Source organism: Brachycentrus maculatus, unplaced genomic scaffold (genome assembly GCF_059751285.1).
Source record: "Brachycentrus maculatus isolate JH-2025_06_01 unplaced genomic scaffold, ASM5975128v1 h1tg000157l, whole genome shotgun sequence".
NCBI classification, from domain to species: domain Eukaryota; kingdom Metazoa; phylum Arthropoda; class Insecta; order Trichoptera; family Brachycentridae; genus Brachycentrus; species Brachycentrus maculatus.
In genome coordinates, this window is record NW_028280910.1 from 265979 (window position 1) to 287115 (window position 21137).

Here is a 21137-nt window from a genome sequence, read left to right on the forward strand (position 1 = left end):
GAACGGTAAAACAAATTTATGAGACGAATATAGTTGGAAAAGGAGCAGAGGAGGACCGAGGAAATCTTGGGATGACCAGGTATGTCAAATACTTGAAAGTGGTCAGGTCATGAATCGAAATAATTGGTGGGTATGTATGAGGAGGTGCATGAATGTGGAAGGAGCGACGAATGTGTGCAAAGACAAATTGGTGTGGCGTTCTATTCTCTCTGCCTACGTCTGCGTAACGGTTAGTTAGTTACTAAATTACTTTGTTCTAACAAAAGCGTACAACAACCAACAACCACAAAAAAACTAAAATTTGAAATTAACATTATACTTAGAATTCATGCGAGATAATTTTTGCATTGTGTTATTTATATTTATGTTAATCTCGCGACTGAGCGTGTCAGTCAGTCTCTTTAAACAAAATTACCATTCTTATATGGGAATATCATTTTTATGTACAATTGACACTCTCCGAAAATTGCATTCGCATTGTAAAGGTAAGCACTTTTCGCTAACATGCTCATTCAACTATCAAAAAACCCCAATGATGCTCAAACTATTATTATTATTTTGTAATAAATTAAAATCAAATCTGATAAGAATCCGTCGAATATTGCTCAAAGGGATGACGAAATGTTATTTCAACTAATGTAAGTCGAAAATCTTCTAACCTAACTAACTAACCGTCACGCCGCTTCCCCGCATGAGTAGGCAGAGATAATAGAACGCTACACCAATCTACAATTCTCAATAAACAATATTCGCCTCTTCCACATTCACACATCTTCTCTTACATGCACGCCGATTAACCCGACTCTTGACCTGACCACTTTCAAGTATTTGAAACACTTGATCATGCCAAGTTATTCTCGGACTCCTTCTACTAATTTTTATACAACAACTTCTCAAATGTAATGATTTGTACTGTCACTATTAGTGACGAGGGACTAATCATTTAATTTGAAAAGTAGATATAGTGTAGTGTTGGGATGTGGTCCTGTGGTAAGTGTCCCGGACTCTTGAGTTAGAGTTTCTCGGTTCAAACCCACTCTACCACAATTTTATACCTAACTAACTAAAACTAACTAACCATCACGCCGCTTCTCCGCAGGGGTAGGCAGAGAGAATAGAGCGCCACACTACTCTGTCCGTGCAAACATTCTTCGCCTCTTCCACGTTCATGCATCTCCTCATACATACCCGCCGATTGTTACGACTCCTAACCTGACCACTTTCAAGTATTTGGCATACCTGATCGTGCCATGTTTTTCTCGGTCTTCCTCTGCTTCTTTTCCCGCTAGCATAATTTTATACCTATTTCTAATAATGAGCTGCTTAGGCTCACAGAAATATTATGAAACCGAAGTATTTTTGTGAATAATAAAAAACACAAATACTTCTCTTTTTTTTAAAAAATTAATAAATAAAATTACGAACACCCGAGATGACGAAAATGAGGTGATTTTTATTTTAACAAATGGCACATATATCGTAGACACCCGCACTCATCCTCCCGAGTGTGTTGCGGTAATCGTGTTACACGATGTGCATAGGTTGATAACCACATCACCCACCGCAAGTAACACACGGTCTATGCCGGGTCCAGTTAAACGGAAAGTAACTTGCCAATATGTTTTTAAGGCTTATAACGTCCGATGAAACGAGTAACTCGGATGAAAGTGACCTCAAATATTAGTTAAATAATTGCCGAAAAATATGATGCCCACGATGTTTTATTTGCTCATCTTAAAATATATTCTGTTTACAATTTAAAAAATGTATAAAACAATAAAACCCTTATCCGTACCTCAATGGTGCATAGGGCACTGCTTCATATAAACGCAGTGTTATCTTGATCGTTTACACACGAAGGAAAGATCAGCCCTCCGCTTCAGGTACCAGTCCAGGGTAATAGTGAATAAATATTACAGTGAAAAAATCACTTTTTAATAGATTTATATTATCCACTGACAATTCGTGATGGAATTGCATTTTAATATATTATTAGATTAAAACCAATATTTTTAGCTTTTCCACTTTATTTTTTTTAATTTTTTTTTTTTAAAATAAAGTGGAAAAGCTAAAAATATTGTTTTTAATCTAATAATATATTGAAAAATCACTTATATTAATTTGACCCTCCCTGGGAATCGAATCCGGGAACTCCAGAACGATAGCCGATTGTGCTGACCATTACACTACGGAGGCGGACAAAAAATGTATAACAACCCATAAAAATCACACGGAACAAGGTTTATTCAATACAAAAGAATGATCCAGTTAAAATTGTATGGATACGTAATTCATTGCACTTATATGTCGCCCTAATACATTTTCATTACATTTGCATTAAAACTTCATAACTGGACCGTTGCGGTCGCCATATGAATATTTTCATAAATGAATAATAAACGTGACGTCGGTAACAATATTTTATAGAATGTTTCATAGTTAGAACGAGCGGTAGAACAATGGATGAACGCTTCGCATTGTATGCAGTGTGCACTTTTGTATGCACTCGCGTCTGCAGTTCTGCTATCACGATTGTGCCGCGTCATGAACTATTGACCTGCCGGTGCTACTTTGTTCCGCGTGTCCTGTTCGCTTATCTCGAGATCTACTTATTTTTTCTACTCGTTCTCAATATTGTAATATAATTGTTGCACTTCTCTGCGCAGATGTTCTCTGATAGCGCGCCAGCTCGTGAAGTGATTGCCGTGTTCGGTCCTCGGGGCATCGTTCAGAGAGAATCGGTCGGAATTCGGTCTGCATTCATTCAGTTCCGTTTGTCATTATGATCATAAATAATTATACCGTATTTTTTATCTTAATGATTCTTTTACACATGTATATATATATATATATATATATATATATATATATATATATATATATATATATATATATATATATATATATATATATATATATATATATATATATATATATATATATATATATATATATATATATATATATATATATATATATATATATATATATATATATATATATACATGTGTGTATATCCGGTCGCGATTTACTATCAACTCTCGTATTATTATCATTTTATGCGTGTTACCCTAGACCGATACTTGAAACGTTTGATTGACCACTTCATTCTTATTCAATTAAGGTCAAAATCATATTTTTTTATCCCGTAGTCAGAATAAAAATATACAATTTACTTTTCTAAAAAAATATCCCTTAATTACTAAAATGTATATATCTTTTTATTGATTTATTTTTTTTATTTCTTTTTATTATTTCTATATATCTTTTTACTAAATAAAAAAAAAATTTTTGTTTAAATATAAAAATCGAACACTGATTTGAGTCTACTAACTTGTGTATTTTATGTTTTTTAAACATAAAAAAATATACCATTCGGTAGACTTAAATCAGTGTTTGATTGTTTAAAATATAAATAAGTAGTTCTTCAAATTATACGCCAAATCAATAAATAAATAATCTCACGGACCAATAACAGATATATTTCGTAGTTCTTTTTTCTGTAGTATCACTGATTTCGTAGTTCTTTTTTCTGTAGTATCACTGGGAATTGAACCCGTTATGTTAAGCTTGTCTCGAGCTATCTTGTACTGAAAATATTTTCTACAATATTGTGATGTTTTATTTTTTGGTGTTTCTTCATGGATCTTGGAATACGAGGAAAAATTCTGGGTTTATCCCATAACTGAGTTATGCGAAGAACTAAAAGGACCTGTTATTTATTTTTGGAAATTTTGTTTTACCTCCGTTATATTGTTAGTGACTTACAACACTCAGTTATTTAATTTTGTTATCTGTTACTACCAGTTTATTGTACAAAATTAATAAAATGTAACACATATGATGTGTAGAGATTACATTCAAACGAAAGAGTCTAATACGAACATGTTATATCTGATCGCCCTGGTTCGTGTAAATATTGTGACAGTTAATAATGATAATACCGTTTAATTGGAAAACCTGCTCTTGAATTTTATGGGCGATTTCTTTTTTACATTCACACTTCTGCTAACTAATTCAGAGCGTTACATACATGGAAAAGAGGTTAGCCAACTTACTGATGTTTTCCAGTCTTCGCATTATTTACGTCTTATAAACACGAATGATAGAAAAAAATATTCTTCAAGATGTCTCTTTTTATTAATAGATCCATAAATAATAAAAATAAAAACATTATTTGAATGTTTTGAGAAGCTCGTTAAATATGGCGAGAATAAATCCACGACCGCAAATGAGTGGCTCGAGGGATGCTCCGGCAGGATGAATAATATTTCACCTGCAGCAAGAGATGCGCTGGACGCTGGACCAGCGGAGTTCATTACCGCCCTCCCCCCCTCCCCGCCGCTCCGCGCGGCCGCCGCTGGTGCGCCGCCTTCCGCTACCACCGTTGACAGTCTACCGATCGCCGCGGCCGAGTCAACCGCTCACTCGCCTTTCTCCGTACATTTTGTCTGTTATCATTCGTAGCTATAACGTACCTACTCTATTGTTGTTATCATCCAGTGACTCCATATAGCGAATATTGTTTCGCGATCCCAGGTCTGCTCTTCCGGTTTCCCCTCGTTTGTTTTGTCTCGCGCCGCCGTACCGCGGGACCGCTCCGAGGGTGCGCGCCCCCTGCGACCGTTCAGAACTCGCCGGCTATGTTCTCCGGCTAGAAGCGATGTGCCGGAGTCGCTGCGTCCGAATGGTCGACATCGTCAACGAATTAAGCTGCAAGCGAACGGTCCCTTGACCGAGAACTCATGAAACGACCGGATAATTATTTATTTAATTTATTGGAACGCGACGCGAGCGAACTAGCGAGTAGTCATGGTTTCCGAGGGGACCAAGAGCGCCCTGCCCGTGGTGTGGTGCGTGAGGGACAACAAGCTGGTGCCGCACCAGGTGTCGGCCGTGCGGCTGCAGGGCGCCGTGACGGGCGCGCACCTGCAGGCCGTCACGGACTTCCTGCGCCTCGTGGCCACGCGCCGCCTCGTGCTGCCGGCGGGCCCCGAGCGCGAGCAGCGCCGCGAGCACCATCTTGAGGTGCCGTGCGTCTTCCTCAACGACAGCGCCAACCAGAAGGACCTCGTGGTCAGCGAGGCCGCCACGGAGCTGAGAGACATGGAACCTCCCGCGGCCGAGGAGGAGGAACCGCGCAAATGTGATATTAGGATTAGGAAAATGAGCACGTTCGCCCTCTCGCCGCCCAGGCTGAGCATGGACTCCGCGAGCTCCGATAGTACGTACGCCAATATAGATAATAGGATACAAACCCTAGAGTATAGAGTCGAAGAAGAGAAGTGCGAAGATACGCCGACATCCCTCCCGCCGGACCCGATCGGAAATTTCGGTCTGCGTCGCCCCTACATGCCCAGGAAGAAGAGGTCGGTCTGCTCCATCGGATCCTTCGAGAACGACGATCCCGACAACGACGTGATATTCAAGTCTAAACCTAAATCTAGTCAATGGTTGAGTCTGGACCGCATCGAATACAACCCCAAATACGCCAACACGGATCGCCTCGGCTGCGCGGACAAAGCCGATTTCGTGTCCAAGTGGATCACCGACCACTCCAACTTGGACGAAGACATCCTCCCCGAGCTCAGAAGAAAGAGCTTGCCGCCCAAGTCTAATGAGAAGTATCTCAGCTCGGAAGCTTCCCGCCGCCACAGCGACGGCTTGTCCTGCTGCAAGGAGGACACCGTCAGCGACACGACCCCCACGGCCCGCGCCAAGTGGCACAGCCTAGTGAAGAGGCATCTCCTGGCGCTCAAGTCGGACAAGAGGCTGAAGAAGCAGCGCGGGCCGTGGTCCCGCCGCCTGTCCGGAGCCTCCACCGCGTCCACCACCTCCTCGGACCCGAGCGCGGAGCTCTCCAGCGCGGACGCCTACGTCAAGCTGACCACCCTGCCGTAAGTACCGCCAGCTGTGAACCGATACCCCTGTAGAACATACTACTACTTACTTGCTTTGCGGATGGCTACGGCTTCTTCTTCACCCCTATGGGTTGTGTCTTATGGTGGTTTTAAAGTCATGGCTCCAGTTTTGTTAGCCAGTCCACTGCCTCTAGGGTAGCCTCATGGATATCCCGAAGGTCACATTTGAGCCGGGAGTCCTGCACCATGTGTCTTATGGTCTGTTCAGCTCCACACTCACAATCAGGGTTGTTCCTTTTCCCCCCACCTCCAGAGTAAGAAGTTGCAGCAACCCGGCTCCGTTCGTACTCTGTTCCGCTGTACCCATGTCCTTCGGGGCAGATCAAAACTCGATACTCGATGTTTATTGCGTGTTCAGTAGACCATTTTTCTTTCTACGCTTCCTCTATATAAGTTTCGTCTGCCTCCTAGTTAGTATGAATAGCCGCGCACGAGCCGATTCAAGAACTCGAGAGCTCATCGATTAGCATAGTGATTTATTCTTCATTTCGTTTCGTAAATTTTAATGTCGTCTTTGACTTCCTGTCACCTGATCGTCCAATATTTTTTTTATTATTTCTAAAGCATTCTCTACAATTGTTCGACACTAACGTGTGTGCTTTTGAAAATCATAATTTATGCAAAAAACATATACGAGTGGGAATAAATTTAAATAAAATAAAATGCAAAAAAACAGCGATATTGTTATCCAGGGTTCGATTTCTATCTATAATGACGGGTATAAATGGAAGCTATCGAAGTACTGTATGCAATAAGCTCTTGTAAATTCATGTGTACAAATTGATCCCATTCAATCATACTCGAGTGTCCTGTTGTAAATGTTTTATTTAAACAATACCCAACCAATTCACGAATTGACATATGTATGTGTCGGTCGCTTGTATCTCCAGTACCCACCATTTACCGAGAGAAGTGCACAATTAATATGCGAACATTGTCAATCCCGGTTGACTCATTTCAGCCGAAGACATTAAACCGAGCCAGAATGTTCCCACATTTGTTGAATTCTTGGATTCGAATCGGTTATCTAATACTGTATCAGACTTACTCCTTGGTCAAGAACACCTCTACCTACTTTCATGTATACTTTTATATTTATATATTAAATGTTAAAATCAAACACTGATTTTTCGAGTCTATCAAACTGTATTTTATTGTTAAAAATGAAAATATTTGTATGAAAATGCCATAAAAAGGCGAAACAATTGTCACAAATTTTATTTTGTGTTTTTTTAACAATAAAATACAATTTAGTAATCTTCTCCTTACGATTCATCGTTCACTTTGTGTAATACCACTTTAAAAATTACTACTTCATGACTGCCGGTTTCGGAATAATCATTCCACCATCAGGTCAAATGTCGAAGATTGAAATGAAATTGTTACGGTGTTATATTACCATACCACAAAGTTACAATGACTCAAAAAATCAGTGTTTGATTTGAACATTTAATTTTGAAAAAATTAAACGCCTAATCTATAAATATGTATACTATTATTAATCCTCATTATTGCCTCCATAGTGTAATGGTCAGCACGCTCGGCTACCATTCTGGAGGTCCCGGGTTCGATTCCCAGGGGGGGTCAAATAAATATAAGTGATTTTTTTCACTCTAATATTTATTCAATATCACCCTGAACTGGTACCTGAAGCGGAAGGCCGATCACCTTTCCTTCATATGTTAACGATCGAGATAACACTGCGTTTATATGCAGTGCCCTATGCACCATTGGGGTGCGGATAAGGGTTTGAAGAAAATTATTAATAAAATATAAAAAATGTATATGTAATAAAAGTTTACATTTTTTAATGAATTTTCTGACTCAATAGTTTGGAGCGTAATATCGTTCGGATCTATTTGCGCATAGCAACAGCCCAAATATTTATTCTCAAATTTAAAATGCAAATACGGTTCTTTATTATGCAGCTTCGGTATTACTTTCAATGTTCAGCGGAATGACAAAGGTAAAATACACACGTACAGATATATCATTCATTACTTTTATACGAAGATTAAATAATTACGTTTCTTTATCGAAGGCCATTAATGTGTTTAAAATGTGTATGGAAATGCCGTTGTGCATACTGATAACTTATTTCGTATAACTTTTATTTTTCGAGGCGTTTCTGATACTGGCGGCGTTATACTGCTGACGAACTTCTCAACCAGAGTTAACTTAATCGAAGAACCGAAATTTTGACCATATCTGATTAATTTCTGAATTTCTGACTTCGCGGCATGTCTATGGTTGATTTCAAGACGTTTTTATTTAGCACAAAACCTTTTATTTTAAATGTATGTTTTATATGCTGTATATATGTATGAATATATGCTGTCCGCCCCCATAGTGTAATGGTCAGCACGCTCGGATACCGTTCTGGAGGTCCCGGGTTCGAATCCCAGGGGGGATCAAATATTTAAGTAATTTTAATAAATAAGTGATTTTTTCACGCGAATATTTATTCAATATCACCCTGGACCTTTCCTTCATGTTTTAACGATCCAGATAACACTGCGTTTATATGATGCAGTGCCCTATGCACCATTGGAGTGTGGATAAGGGTTTGAAGAAGGAGAATATATGTGTTTTTATTTTTATTTAGCGAGTAAATAAAAATAGTCGTTAAAAATAATATTTACATATTTAGTCACACAGTCTATGAACGTAGCTCTCGATAGTAAATTAACGTTTAAAGATCCACGTACGATAGGAGGCCAAAGAACCACGAACTGTGATAACAGTAGTTAACGGCGCTATATAAATTATTTAATAAAAAAAACTAACTAACTAACCATCACGCCACTTCCCCGCAGGGGTAGGCAGAGAGAATAGAGCGCCACACCACTCTGTCCTTGCAAACATTCTTCGCCTCTTCCACGTTCATGCATCTCCTCATACATACCCGTCGATTGTTACGACTCCTAACCTGGCCACTTTCAAGTATTTGGCATACCTGATCGTGCCATGTTTTTCTCGGTCTTCCTCTGCTTCTTTTCCCACTAACATTCGCCTCATAAATTTGTTTTACCATAAATTTAATAAATAAACAAAAATGTTTTATTATTATTATTATTATTATTTACGAGTATTTGCAAACCGTTCTAAGTGTTTCAACACAATATGTAACTACAATGGTATGAATCCAGTTGTTTGAACACCTTTACTCGTATTTTGTAGGCAGCATGGCATTATTACACGGAGTGCTATTCATTGGGCCGATATGTTATTTATTAGGTATATCACTTGCCTCACAGCTCTGCGCTCGCTGCCGGCAGCCTACGCTCGGTTTCGGAAATGACATAAATCAAATAAAACAAACCATTCACTTGAATCGCTGGATTGCTGCAAATCGTAATGATTTTTAACCAATGATGTCGTAACGTCATTCCTTCAATGCATTCTACATATATCTATGAATATTTTAAACCAAAATTTCATTGATTATTTCAATTTCTTCTTCTTCTTCGTGGTGTAGGCCTTGTGGCCTGTTTTTAAGAGGGATTAGCCTCCTGCGATGTCGATCCATCTCTTTGGTGGTCTGCCCGAATTTAAATTTAATTTTTTAAATGATTTCCATATGTACTACACTTTTAATATTTTCTATTGATATTTATAACCAAAATTTCATTGATTATTTTTATAAATATTATTTTATCGCTATCCCTTTCTACTGTTTTGACATTCGTGTCGTAGGCATACTGGCAGATTCATATCGTGGGTATACTGGCAAAAAACGTTGACTCTAAAATCTCTGTTTGAATAATCCCTGTTATTTAGCCTGAATAAAATACCCACTTTTAAACTTAAAGTTAAATTTAATTTTAAAACCGCATAAATATGACATTTTAAACTACTTAGTGTATTTTGCCAGTTTATAGAACGTTGAAAACTTTATAATATGTATCATTATAACTTGTTAGCCGTAGATTAGGATATGGATTAACGAATAAATTATACCGCGTATCGCGATTATATAAATCCACCATAAAATAAAAATAAAAGTTCACATCATTTTGAGTGTGTCCAAACATTTTTTACAAATCTGGGATTTCTCCATTTCGGAATTATTTTTATTTATTTTTAAATACGCAAGTCTGGGTATTTTAATTATTTAACAAGTAAGTATTTGGACACACTCCAAATGTTGTGAACTTTTATTTTTATTTTATGGTGGATTTATATAATCGCTATAAGCAGTATAATTTATTCGTTAATCCATCCTAATCTACGGCTAACATGTAATTCTGTACATTTACAGCGTAGCCGAAATGATACACCCGACCCGGTGATAAACATTACCATTATCATACTCTGACGAGGCAATCCCAAACTAGGAGTACGCGACTTAATTATGTATGCAATCAGCTCGATATTGTCGGATAATGAATTCAGTGACAGTGTTCTATTTAGTGTATCGGCTGGTGTTTATGCTTCTCTGTGTAGGAACTTGTTTTTTTTTATAGTTACCCTAGACCAGTGATTCCCAAAGTGGTCTATATCGACCCCCAGGGGTCTACGACGACTTGGAAGGGGTATATGTCAGCAAAAAAAAATTGGGGGTCCATGAAAAAGAAATGGAGGTCAACGACATCAAATTTATTCCTAAGACTAAAAGCATTTATTTTTTGCTTATTTATTTAATTTAACAGAGAGTAATTTGAATTTGAATTAACCTAACATGTTTGTATTTTTTGAATTTTCATTACACTTTATAAATTATCATACACGTTATAAATTTCAATCTTTCAATGTGCACTTCATACATCGACTTTCAAAAATACATTAGAAGATAGTGAATTTGCTGAAAAACAATATCAGGTAAGGAGGATCTACCAAAAATCGAAAAACATGGCAAGGGGTCTACGAGACAAAAAAAGTTTGGGAACCTCTGCCCTAGACCCATTTTTAAAAGTTGTCAAGTTTCGGCTGAAATATCTTGATAAATTCTACGCATCTTTTTAATTTATGTATCTCATTTACTAAAAGGAGTGTCGATGTAATAATCGTTAAATCACACACAGAATTATTGAGTCTAATAAGTTGTATTTTATTGTTATAATACACATAAAAATTAATATTGTGACAATTGTTTCGCCTAGTTATGGCATTGTCAGACGAATACATTCGTTACATAAATTAAAATGGAGTTCTACAAATCAGTGTCCACTAAAATGTGGATTATTATTTCGGATAGTACAAAATATCGTTTTTGCACGTCACTACGTAATTATTTTTCGAAATAAATATGAATGGCAGACCATTTAAATTTTAGGAAAATTTTTGGTTATATGAATTTGTATGAACGAAAATTTTATTATTGGTTTTGTAAAGTCTTAAAAAAATATTCGTAATTATAAACACACAAACTTTAAAAAAAATCTTAATGATATCTCAACATTCATTTCATTATAAATAAAAAAAATTGTGTACAATTTAAATGCATTTTTGTAGTTTGTAAAAAAACTCCCTTTACTCATACACTTTTCACTACTGTAAAAAGTGTATGCGATGATTATTTTGCATTTTGTTTTTACGTAGTACCCAAGATTAAAAAAGCGACAAATGTGTTTTTATATCCTGGAGCTATGTAATCTTTTTTTCATGCTTATTAGAACTCCTACGTAATAACTAATAACGTACATACAATAATGTTGTTTTGAAAAAAAAACTGTGTTATGTTATTAGCACGAAACAGCTTCATTTCTTCCGTCGAATTCCGTATTCGTTCTTACCCAGAACAAAGTTAATTGTTCAATTAGAATAATTTACCGAGAATCCTCGCTTATGTAATCTTCAAATAGCAACATAGTCGGATGGTTGACATTTTTGTGTGGAATCATAGTGCGCGGGACTACGTACGCAGCATTTATATTCCTCCCAGTGTGTGCTACCGGCGTGATTCACATAGCTCGAGACATTTTTCAGTTTCCACCGTACATAAATGTAAAGCTTATTTGAGGTTATGCAATTCGTAATTCATTGTTATTGCATTGCTCGGACCGATGCCGCCATTGTGCAATATTACACCATTTTATTTTGCGAAGTTTTGTATGAGCACTGAGGACTGTAGGTCTAAATAGAAACACTGCAGGTCTGATTCGCGAACGACCTTGTATAATATTTTTTAATTAAATTTTATTTATACTTGGTGAATACCACTATCCAGAAAATTGTACTATAAATTGTGGTATTTACCAGATATATTTTGAATAAAAAATGGATTGATATTACCACAATGTGACTGCCGAATCAATTCATGAAATTTTTGTATTAAAATCCTTTTTTTAGCTTTTGGTTATTTGGTTACAATTTATTGTTTATTATGAATATTTCGTTCGGTCTTATTTAAGAAAAACAACTGTTTTATTATATAAGTGACAAGTTATAGCATATTATATCAAAATTGCCTATTGAAAATTGTTACATTAGTATCTATGTTACATTAATTAAGTGTATTTTAAATAAGTTTATCGGTGGTGTTTTAATATTATGAAACTGTGACTTGGGAAATCAATGTTTTTATACTAACCCTCCAGGGCATGAATCTCAAAACATTTTTTTTATTAGTAGAGAATATTTTATTCGCAAATTTATTTAGTGTTACATAATAATTTTACATTCATCTGATAATCATTGAATAATCAGACATGCTGGTTTTATTAATATTTCAGATCGATTTCAAAGTGTGTTAAAAATACGATACATGATATTATTACGTCCATTTAATGAGGTAAATTAATACATATGTATGTGTTATTACTTTTAAAATTATATAATACGATTTCTGAATTGAATATATTAAAGGTTCGTTTCATGAAATCCAGGAAGTTATCCAAACGTGTCATTTAATTTTTTTTATCAATTTAAAAATATAGCGTTTCTTCCACTAACACAAGTGGTTAAACCCCACTGTTTATATATAGCCGCCTCTTTATTCGGTAAAATTTTAAGTTCCTTTTATTAAATAAACCTGTTATTTATTTATTTCATAACATATTTAATAGGAAAATAAATTAATGATCAAGGATTCGATTTTTTTAAATGTAAATAACAGTATTTGAATCGTTTCTTGAATGTTTTACATGCTTGTACCATATATTATAAAATGAGGAATAATACTATGATTTATTGTATTCTCGTATGCTAAAATCAACATAACTTGTTAAAAAATAAAATAGCTGTTAATCTTTTTAACGTTTTATGATACTGCGAGGAATATATCTTTCTCAAGCTACCTGGAGATTTCTGAGAATTGAATTTCGCCACTGGAGATGGAGGTCTGTCTGCCTCTGGTTCTAGGAAATATTTCACGCGATTCGATTCCCGGTATTGGGAAGTCTCGCAGTAAAATAGCCATATTAAATACTTGATGCAATTATCAACATACTTTCTCGGCCTCAAGTGCCACTTCGGCACTGTTCGTCCTTGTTGAAATGATATCTTAAGAATACGTGCGCTTTTGACTCTGACTTGCAAGTAAACAATAGCCCATTGCGCATACACTACCTTATTACAAGAACCATGCTCCATACACTTACTCATTATTGATAAGGAAATCAAAATACGGCAAATACACTCCCTTTTCAGGTTGAACCGTGTTAAAATATACATTCTCCTACTAAAATTTCAACCGCTCTTGTAGAAACCTTCGTCAGGTTACATAATATTAATTTTAATTAAAGTTTTACTAAGTAAATACCACTATTTCTTCAAATCTACCGTGACACGCGTTTCGATGCATTCCACATCATTTTCAAACACCGTATGTGAAGATAATTCTAAATTTGAGAGTTGGGTCCTTGGGACGTTGAAGGTTGAACAGGTACATAATATAAAATTTAAAAACGCGGATGTCTTCTTCTTTTTTCTATGGTGGTTTTCTTAATTGCTGAAACCCCGTTATTTTAATAATATAGGGTACTTGGTCTAATTAGGCTTGAACCAATCACTGATATTTATGTTGTTTGGGTGTTTGTAAATTTATATGGCTATTTAATCATGCGCCCGACGTAATTTCTCGGCCTGTGTAGTAGGATTGCGGGATCGAAATCAAATTTATGCCTAGACTCGATCAGGTGTTTAGATATAAAGATTGATAAGTATTATTAATAATAAAACCCTTATCCGCACCCCAATGGTGCATAGGGCACTGCGTCATATAAACGCAGTGTTATCTTGATGGTTTACACATGAAGGAAAGGTGATCAGCCCTCCGCTTCAGGTACCAGTCCAGGGTAATATTGAATAAATATGACAGTGAAAAAAATCACTTATATTTATTTTACCCCCCTTAGGAATCGAACCCGGGACCTCCAGAACGGTAGCCGAGCGTGCTGACCATTACACTACGGAGGCGGACAAATTATTATTAGTATTATTAGTGACCTTTAATATTTACGTTCGTATTTTTTACATTGAAAAAATAGTTTTGACATATAAAAAAAGACAGTGTAATGATCCTCATTTCACATAAAACAAAAACAATCCATAATAACCTTTAAATAACATCTTACAGTAATCTCAAATTCTCCCTTTTCTCCGTCACTTACCTACCCACATTAAAAAAGAGTAATTTTTTTAAAAATCAAAAAAATCTTTATAGCTCAGTCATGTTTATATCACTTATATAATCTTAAAAAAATGTATTGTATTTTTGTTAAATTTTACGTCACATCACGTTTGAGATAATTATTTGATTGATAATGTAAGCTACATATGTTTTATACATTATTTTGTATGCAATTATGTGCGATATCGAATCTGAATTATTTACTTGTATAAATGATTCCAAGAATTCGCACGGTATGCAGGTATCTATTACTATAATTATGTAAATCGTTTATAGAACCCTCACATAATTTTTTTATATACATATTTCTGTGAAAACCTTCGGGAAAACGTATTTCGTGGAACGGAAAATATTCGCGTTACTTTAATTGTTATTACATATATCTGCAATACCGTTCTTCAAAATACGGTCAATACCTGAAGAGCTTACTTAATGTGCATATTTAAACAAGTTATCGGAAGTCACTATCCTAAGGTCGATAGTTAAAAAAACGTTGAAGGTGTGAAATTAAAATAGTCATTTTTAATTTAGGTTTTCCTTAGCAAATACCACCATTTACTAAGTAAATTAAATGCGAAATGGATAGATTTTTACCATAAAGTGACTGCCGAATCAATTAATGAAAATAAATAGTCGCTAGGCTAGCAGAATACCATCAATTTATTATTATTATTTATTCTATCAGACACTGTATTATTCACCCTACGGATGGTGAAGCCAGCAAAATAGCCAGGTCTTAAGCCCTTGGATGCTGAATCTCCATCTTCTTTCGTATAAGAACGATAGATGGTTCGTCTCAAGCTGACACACCTATAATATAAACGAAATATCGATAGTTATAATATCAGTTTAAAATTCTAAGTCTCCCTTTTATATCCCGATAATAATGCAAATATTTACTTTCAAAAATATTTAAAAAATCAAAGTCTAGTAACTTGCATAATATCATAACACGGTACCTACAAGACTTACATTTTTTTAGCTGTACACATTTTAAGTACACAAAAAATAATATATTTGACATCTTAAAATCCATTCCGTCTCATAATTTATATATTTTTTTATTACAAATGCCTGAATATAAAAATTAATAATATTTATTGCTCTACAAAGCATCTATAATACGTCGTTGCAATTTTTATTTTTATTAGAACTACATATTTATTTTTTTCCAACGCACTTTATTGATGCTTATGAATTGATTGATTTATAGGACATAGATAATCAACCTGTTTTTTTTATTCTTCGTACAAGATACTGTTAAGCACCGATGATCCAGTGACGACCATGCATTTAATTATATCGATAGTATTGCAATAACAAATAACTCTGAACTATACATGTTTATTAATATTTATAAATGGATTTAATCCGTAACCATTAACGTACACGGGTCGCTAATTAATATTATGTAATCGAAAAGAATTCTTCCCTTTGTTGTTAAGTATTATTTCATTGATCGATTCGGCAGTCACTTTGTGTTAACATGTATACATTTTAAATTTAAGTTTTACCTGCTCAATACCGTTATTTATTTAAATCTATTGTTAAACGTGTTTCGATGCACGATTCTGCATCATTTCCCCGACGGTATTTGCAAATGATGCGGAATAGATCGAAACACGTGTCACAGTAAATTTCAGGAAAGTGTCATAAAAAGTAAAACTTGATTGAAAAATGCCTATTATTTGTAATAGTCAATTCATCACCCAATTCTTTTGGAATCGGCAAAAGGACGTTAAAAGCAGATTAAACGCCATTGAAATGTAAAACGATTATGAATCATTTTTTGACAAATTAAATTAAACATTTTAATTATTAGCCTTCAGAGGAGAATTTGGCATTATAAATATCACCATATTGGAGTTTATTGTTTTATTCTTAAGATAAATACGAACTTCAACTTATTTTAAGACCAATCAACTATTCAAGGTCCATCTGTAGTACATTAGAGATGTATGTATAATATTTTTTATATGGTGGCTACAATATGTACTTCCAAGGTGGCTACAATACGGTACTTGTGTTGCGAGTTCGTTACCCTCGCGTGTAATAGTGACAGTAAGTTCCTACTGCAATAAATTGGAGCATTTCATCCTTCCTTCCCAACCCTTCTTTACATTAATAACAGATGGTGCGCCTCCTCTTACCCGGAACTTATGCAAATTTTATGAAATAATATTGCATACATTAGAATCATAATTTTTCGTTTACGTTTCAAACGTCTTCCGCTATTTTTATTTTACGTGAAGGTTTACACATTTCTCGGTTTGATGACACCATATTGTAGGTCGATGATAATAATAATAATAAATAATTATTCGAGTACCATTCGGCAGGTGTATTAATTACACTCTTATATTACACTTATCACTTTTATAATTTTCATACTTTTTCACAAATCTGGATTATCTCCAATTATAGGAGTTATTTTTCATATATTATTTCTTGACATCTCATCAAAGATGAAGAAGAATATGGATATCTCGGCATTTACGGGGCTGACAACCGTCATAGGCTGGTTTAAGTGATCATTTAACACAGTGTAACTTATATTAACCATCTCTTACATGTTTTTTTTCAATAATAAGTATTTAAAATAATAATGTGGATTAACTTGGGCTAGCGTTTCAGCAAGCTTCGTTTTTAGCAAGCTATGATCATTTGATACATTATTTTTAACCCGCACTGTTTTGTAAATTGCAGTAACGCATGTTTTTCTCTTTTCTTGTCGAGTAATCAAATTATGTTGTTAAAATAATTAACTTTCTTTTTGCGCGTTTCCATAAATGTTTCAATAAAAGCACCTACTTCCTGGATTTCGTACAACATTTCGTACACACTACATCGCTTAATTGTATGAAGTATAATTTAATAATAAAAACTCTTTTGTTATTAATTTTTAAAGGAAGATTGACGTTGTTATATTTATTTATTATTTTTTACAGTATTTGGCTGACTACCTAATTATTTTGCCATAACGCATACAATTTTGATTTTAAAAAACAAATATAAATATATATATATATATATATATATATATATATATATATATATATATATATATATATATATATATATATATATATATATATATATATATATATATATATATATATATATATATATATATATGCATATATGCATTTACACATATATACGACCACATTAAAAAAACAGTACTTTGTGACTGCCGGTTTTTGAATAATCATGCCATCATCAGGTCAAATGTAGATTAAAATGAAATTGTTACAGTCGGACGTTTATACAAAAACAAATATTCAAAGAGAGAAAGAAGCGAAAAAAGGGTTATATTACCATAGTACAATGTTAACAATGCTTTTAAAATATAAAACTTTTTTATTTTTTATTTTCGTGTCGTTGAGGGCATCGTGCCAGCAAACAGAAATAAATTTTTAATTAATATTTTACTTAGTAAATGCCACTATTTCTTAAAATCTACTGTGATACGTGTTTCGATGCATTCCGCATCATTTTCAAACACCGTATACGAAAATGATCTGGAATGCATCGAAACACGTGTCACAGTAGATTTTAAGAAATAGTGGTATTTACTAAGTAAAACATTAATTAAAAATCGATAGATTTTACCACAAAGTGACTGCCGAATCAATTAATAAAAACAGAAATCAAGTCGCAGAGAGTAAGAAATCAAACCGATCCATCTGACAAGTCTTTCATTTCTTTTCCTTCTTACTGGACCTCATTCCTCGCCGACATTATCTCATTCCCGTCGAACTGCCGTCCGAATCGAGATGATGGAGAGACGATCCGTTTAATGGTCGTCTCGGTACTGATTAATGAAGGCACTGCCCGCGAACGACGAGAGCGAGTTCGTTAGCTGAAATTGTTCTCGGAACCGGTCGTCGCTCTTCCCGCGGACTGGATCTTGAGGGGATCTGGACGGGATCTCGGGCCGGGCGGGCGCCACCCGGCTGACTCTCGACCCCGGAGCCGAATCCACACGCCCTGGAAACCCGGAAGCGCCAGTCTGTTGGCTCAATATCGAAACTAGACTAAGCGGTGTTGCATAAGTCATAGCTAGATTCCAGAGACATTTGGACGTTAGGTAATTCAAATACTTCGAAAACACTGAAATATACCATACTACTCAGTAGACTTATACCAATAGTACGTTACGATGTATTACTATACATTTATTGCGATTATTTACTCACAAAGCTATCGGGTACTGGCTATATTTCGCATTTTGCCAATATTTTAAGACAATCGATCATTATTAATCGATTATTTATTCGATTTTTCCCTGCCTTGTACATTGTGTATATTAAATAATTACTGCTCTTTTTCTGTCTGGAGTCATTTACCATTCCTTTATCCACATTTAATGGTGTATAGATTGCTTTATTGTTTTCCTTGTCGCAAATTATTAACATGTCACTTTAAACGCAATTTCATTTAAAGTAAACCGACTTTTGTAAAATGATCGAAGTGTTGATAAGTTTTTAATTGTCACTATATGTGATGATAAATTGGCATGATCAAGTAAATCAAATACATACTTGAAAGTGAAGTCAGGAGTCGAAATTATCGGCGGTAGTTATGAGGAGATGGATGAATGTGGAGGACGGGAAGTTTGTTTACAATGACAGATTGGTGAGGCTTTCAGTAACCAAATATTAACATATTTACGCTTCTGGTGGTAGTCCTTCACTACATTTTAAATAAGAAAATGACGAGAAATGAGGCATCATAGTTTCAGGATTAAAGGAATTTTATTCTTTGTATGTATTTCCAATCTTTGGATTTTTAAAGAAGCCCTCTGATAACTGTACGGTTAGTATTTTTTTTTAATGTTTTTTAACACTATCATCGATGCCTAGTTCTGCCCGAAGTCCGACCGAAGTCCGACCTCTCGGCTTCCGGCCCGAGATGGCCGCATGTAATGAGCAGTGCGCTAGCGTGTAATGGCGGTTGGGTAATCACGAGATGTTTTGGCGCGGGCCGTGTTACACTTCCCGCGGTATGTGGGACTCGACGGACCCAAATCTCCTCTCCGCACCTGCATGCCCGTGCTGCCCGACTCGCGCGAGGCGGCTCGTATCGAAACTCGGCTTGTCCATTTTGACAAATTTTACAGCAACGATAAAAAAATTACTATTGCTAATTGGCCAATTCCGGAAAAGGTTCCCCTAGACGATCTTGGCATTTTCTTTTATACATTACATTCACCTTAAAAGAAGGTCTGTTGATTTGTCCAGCTTCTCCTGAGGAGTTTTACGTGGTTTCCTCCCAGCAATGAGAGAGTTAAATGTAGAAGACTAGTTTAAATAAAATAATAAAAGAGCTAAACTATAATTTCAATGAAAGTCAATTAAGCGATAATTTTGTTTGATTTTAAGTTAGTCTACTTACTATCTTAGTTCTATATTTTAGGAACAAAATAACATGGCTATCCGATGCATTTTTATGAAGGAAAATTAAACGGTATTTGATATGACCAGCATCAATTATTGTTACTGCGGGTTTTCCCGTTAGGATATCGTATTCTTTTGTACAAATTAAGCGTCTATCTTTCGTTTGTGAAACTTTGATGCATTTTCCTGATCTGCATTAAGAGCTTTAAGATTGATAAATTGTTTTTCGTTAATTAAAAAAAATCTCATGACGAAACAATGTTTTAATTTTGTTAATGAAAAAATATATTTAAATTACTCCTTACATTCTGTCATTTACTGATAAAATACTAAAATAAGTAATATATGGGTATCTTCGCTTAGTTTAATCGGAATTACTATATTACAATCTCCGCCAATACAGTTTTTAGCACAATATTTTGTTAATCCATCTGTTGTTTCTATAAATTACAGCGTGTAAGTATTACGTTGTACTGTTTAATATTTGATATTTTTCGTTAATAACCGTTTCGATATATCGAACCCAATAAAAATAAAAAACAAAACACACTAGGTCTTCTTATAAACTACGTATAATAATATGCTAAAAATATGGATTCGTGTCATAGGATAATTTCTATATAAATTATATAACTGCATCTGAAGTAAATATGGACAATTTAATTTAATTCTAACTGTTGAGTTTTGCTCAACCTCTAATAATATGCTTACTTAATAAATATTATTGTTTATTCTTTAGTCGTCATTATTATTCACGATATTATTTTGCTGCATATGAAAAAAAAACATTTTGAATTTGTATCTTTCCATAATATGACTAAAAGGGTCGTTTTGATTTTGACACGTTATTAATATTATTGAGATAACATTTACTTGAATTACTGTAGGATAAATGATGTGTCTTATCGATATATTTTTTTATGACAGTTTTTATTATTATGTTTGATATCTCGCATGCCTCTCACCTTTATCTAGTCTCGTTTTAATGCTCAATGATAGCGAACCTCTTGATTGAAAATACAAATTCAATAGGTTAATGCGTCGCGTTTGTACGAGTAATGCATTACTACGTATCCATGATGTTCTCTTCTGGTTTAAATTTTGGCATTATAAAATTACAAACTGTGGTAAAATTGATTACTTAATGCTGTTACAATTTAACAGTTTCTTTAGCAGATAATTTCGCCGATGGAGCTAAAGTTAGCCTTATATCCGAGTGTGTTCGCGATCGGAGACAAGTAATGG

General features: G+C 34.9%; 1 protein-coding gene across 2 annotated transcripts in view; it reads left to right on the forward strand.

The window, feature by feature from the left end:
* Nucleotides 1–21137, forward strand: part of Src42A (Tyrosine-protein kinase Src42A) — a 127256-nt gene that overhangs the window by 75946 nt on the left and 30173 nt on the right. Inside the window, exon 1 of one of the 2 annotated variants that reach the window (XM_088261529.1) lies at nucleotides 4681–5897. The exons of the other annotated variant lie outside the window; for it this stretch is intronic. Coding sequence (XP_088117655.1) covers nucleotides 4813–5897 — 1085 coding nt within the window. The 5' untranslated portion in view covers nucleotides 4681–4812. Of the gene's footprint in view, nucleotides 1–4680; nucleotides 5898–21137 lie in introns of those variants that run through there. 2 annotated transcript variants of the gene reach the window in all.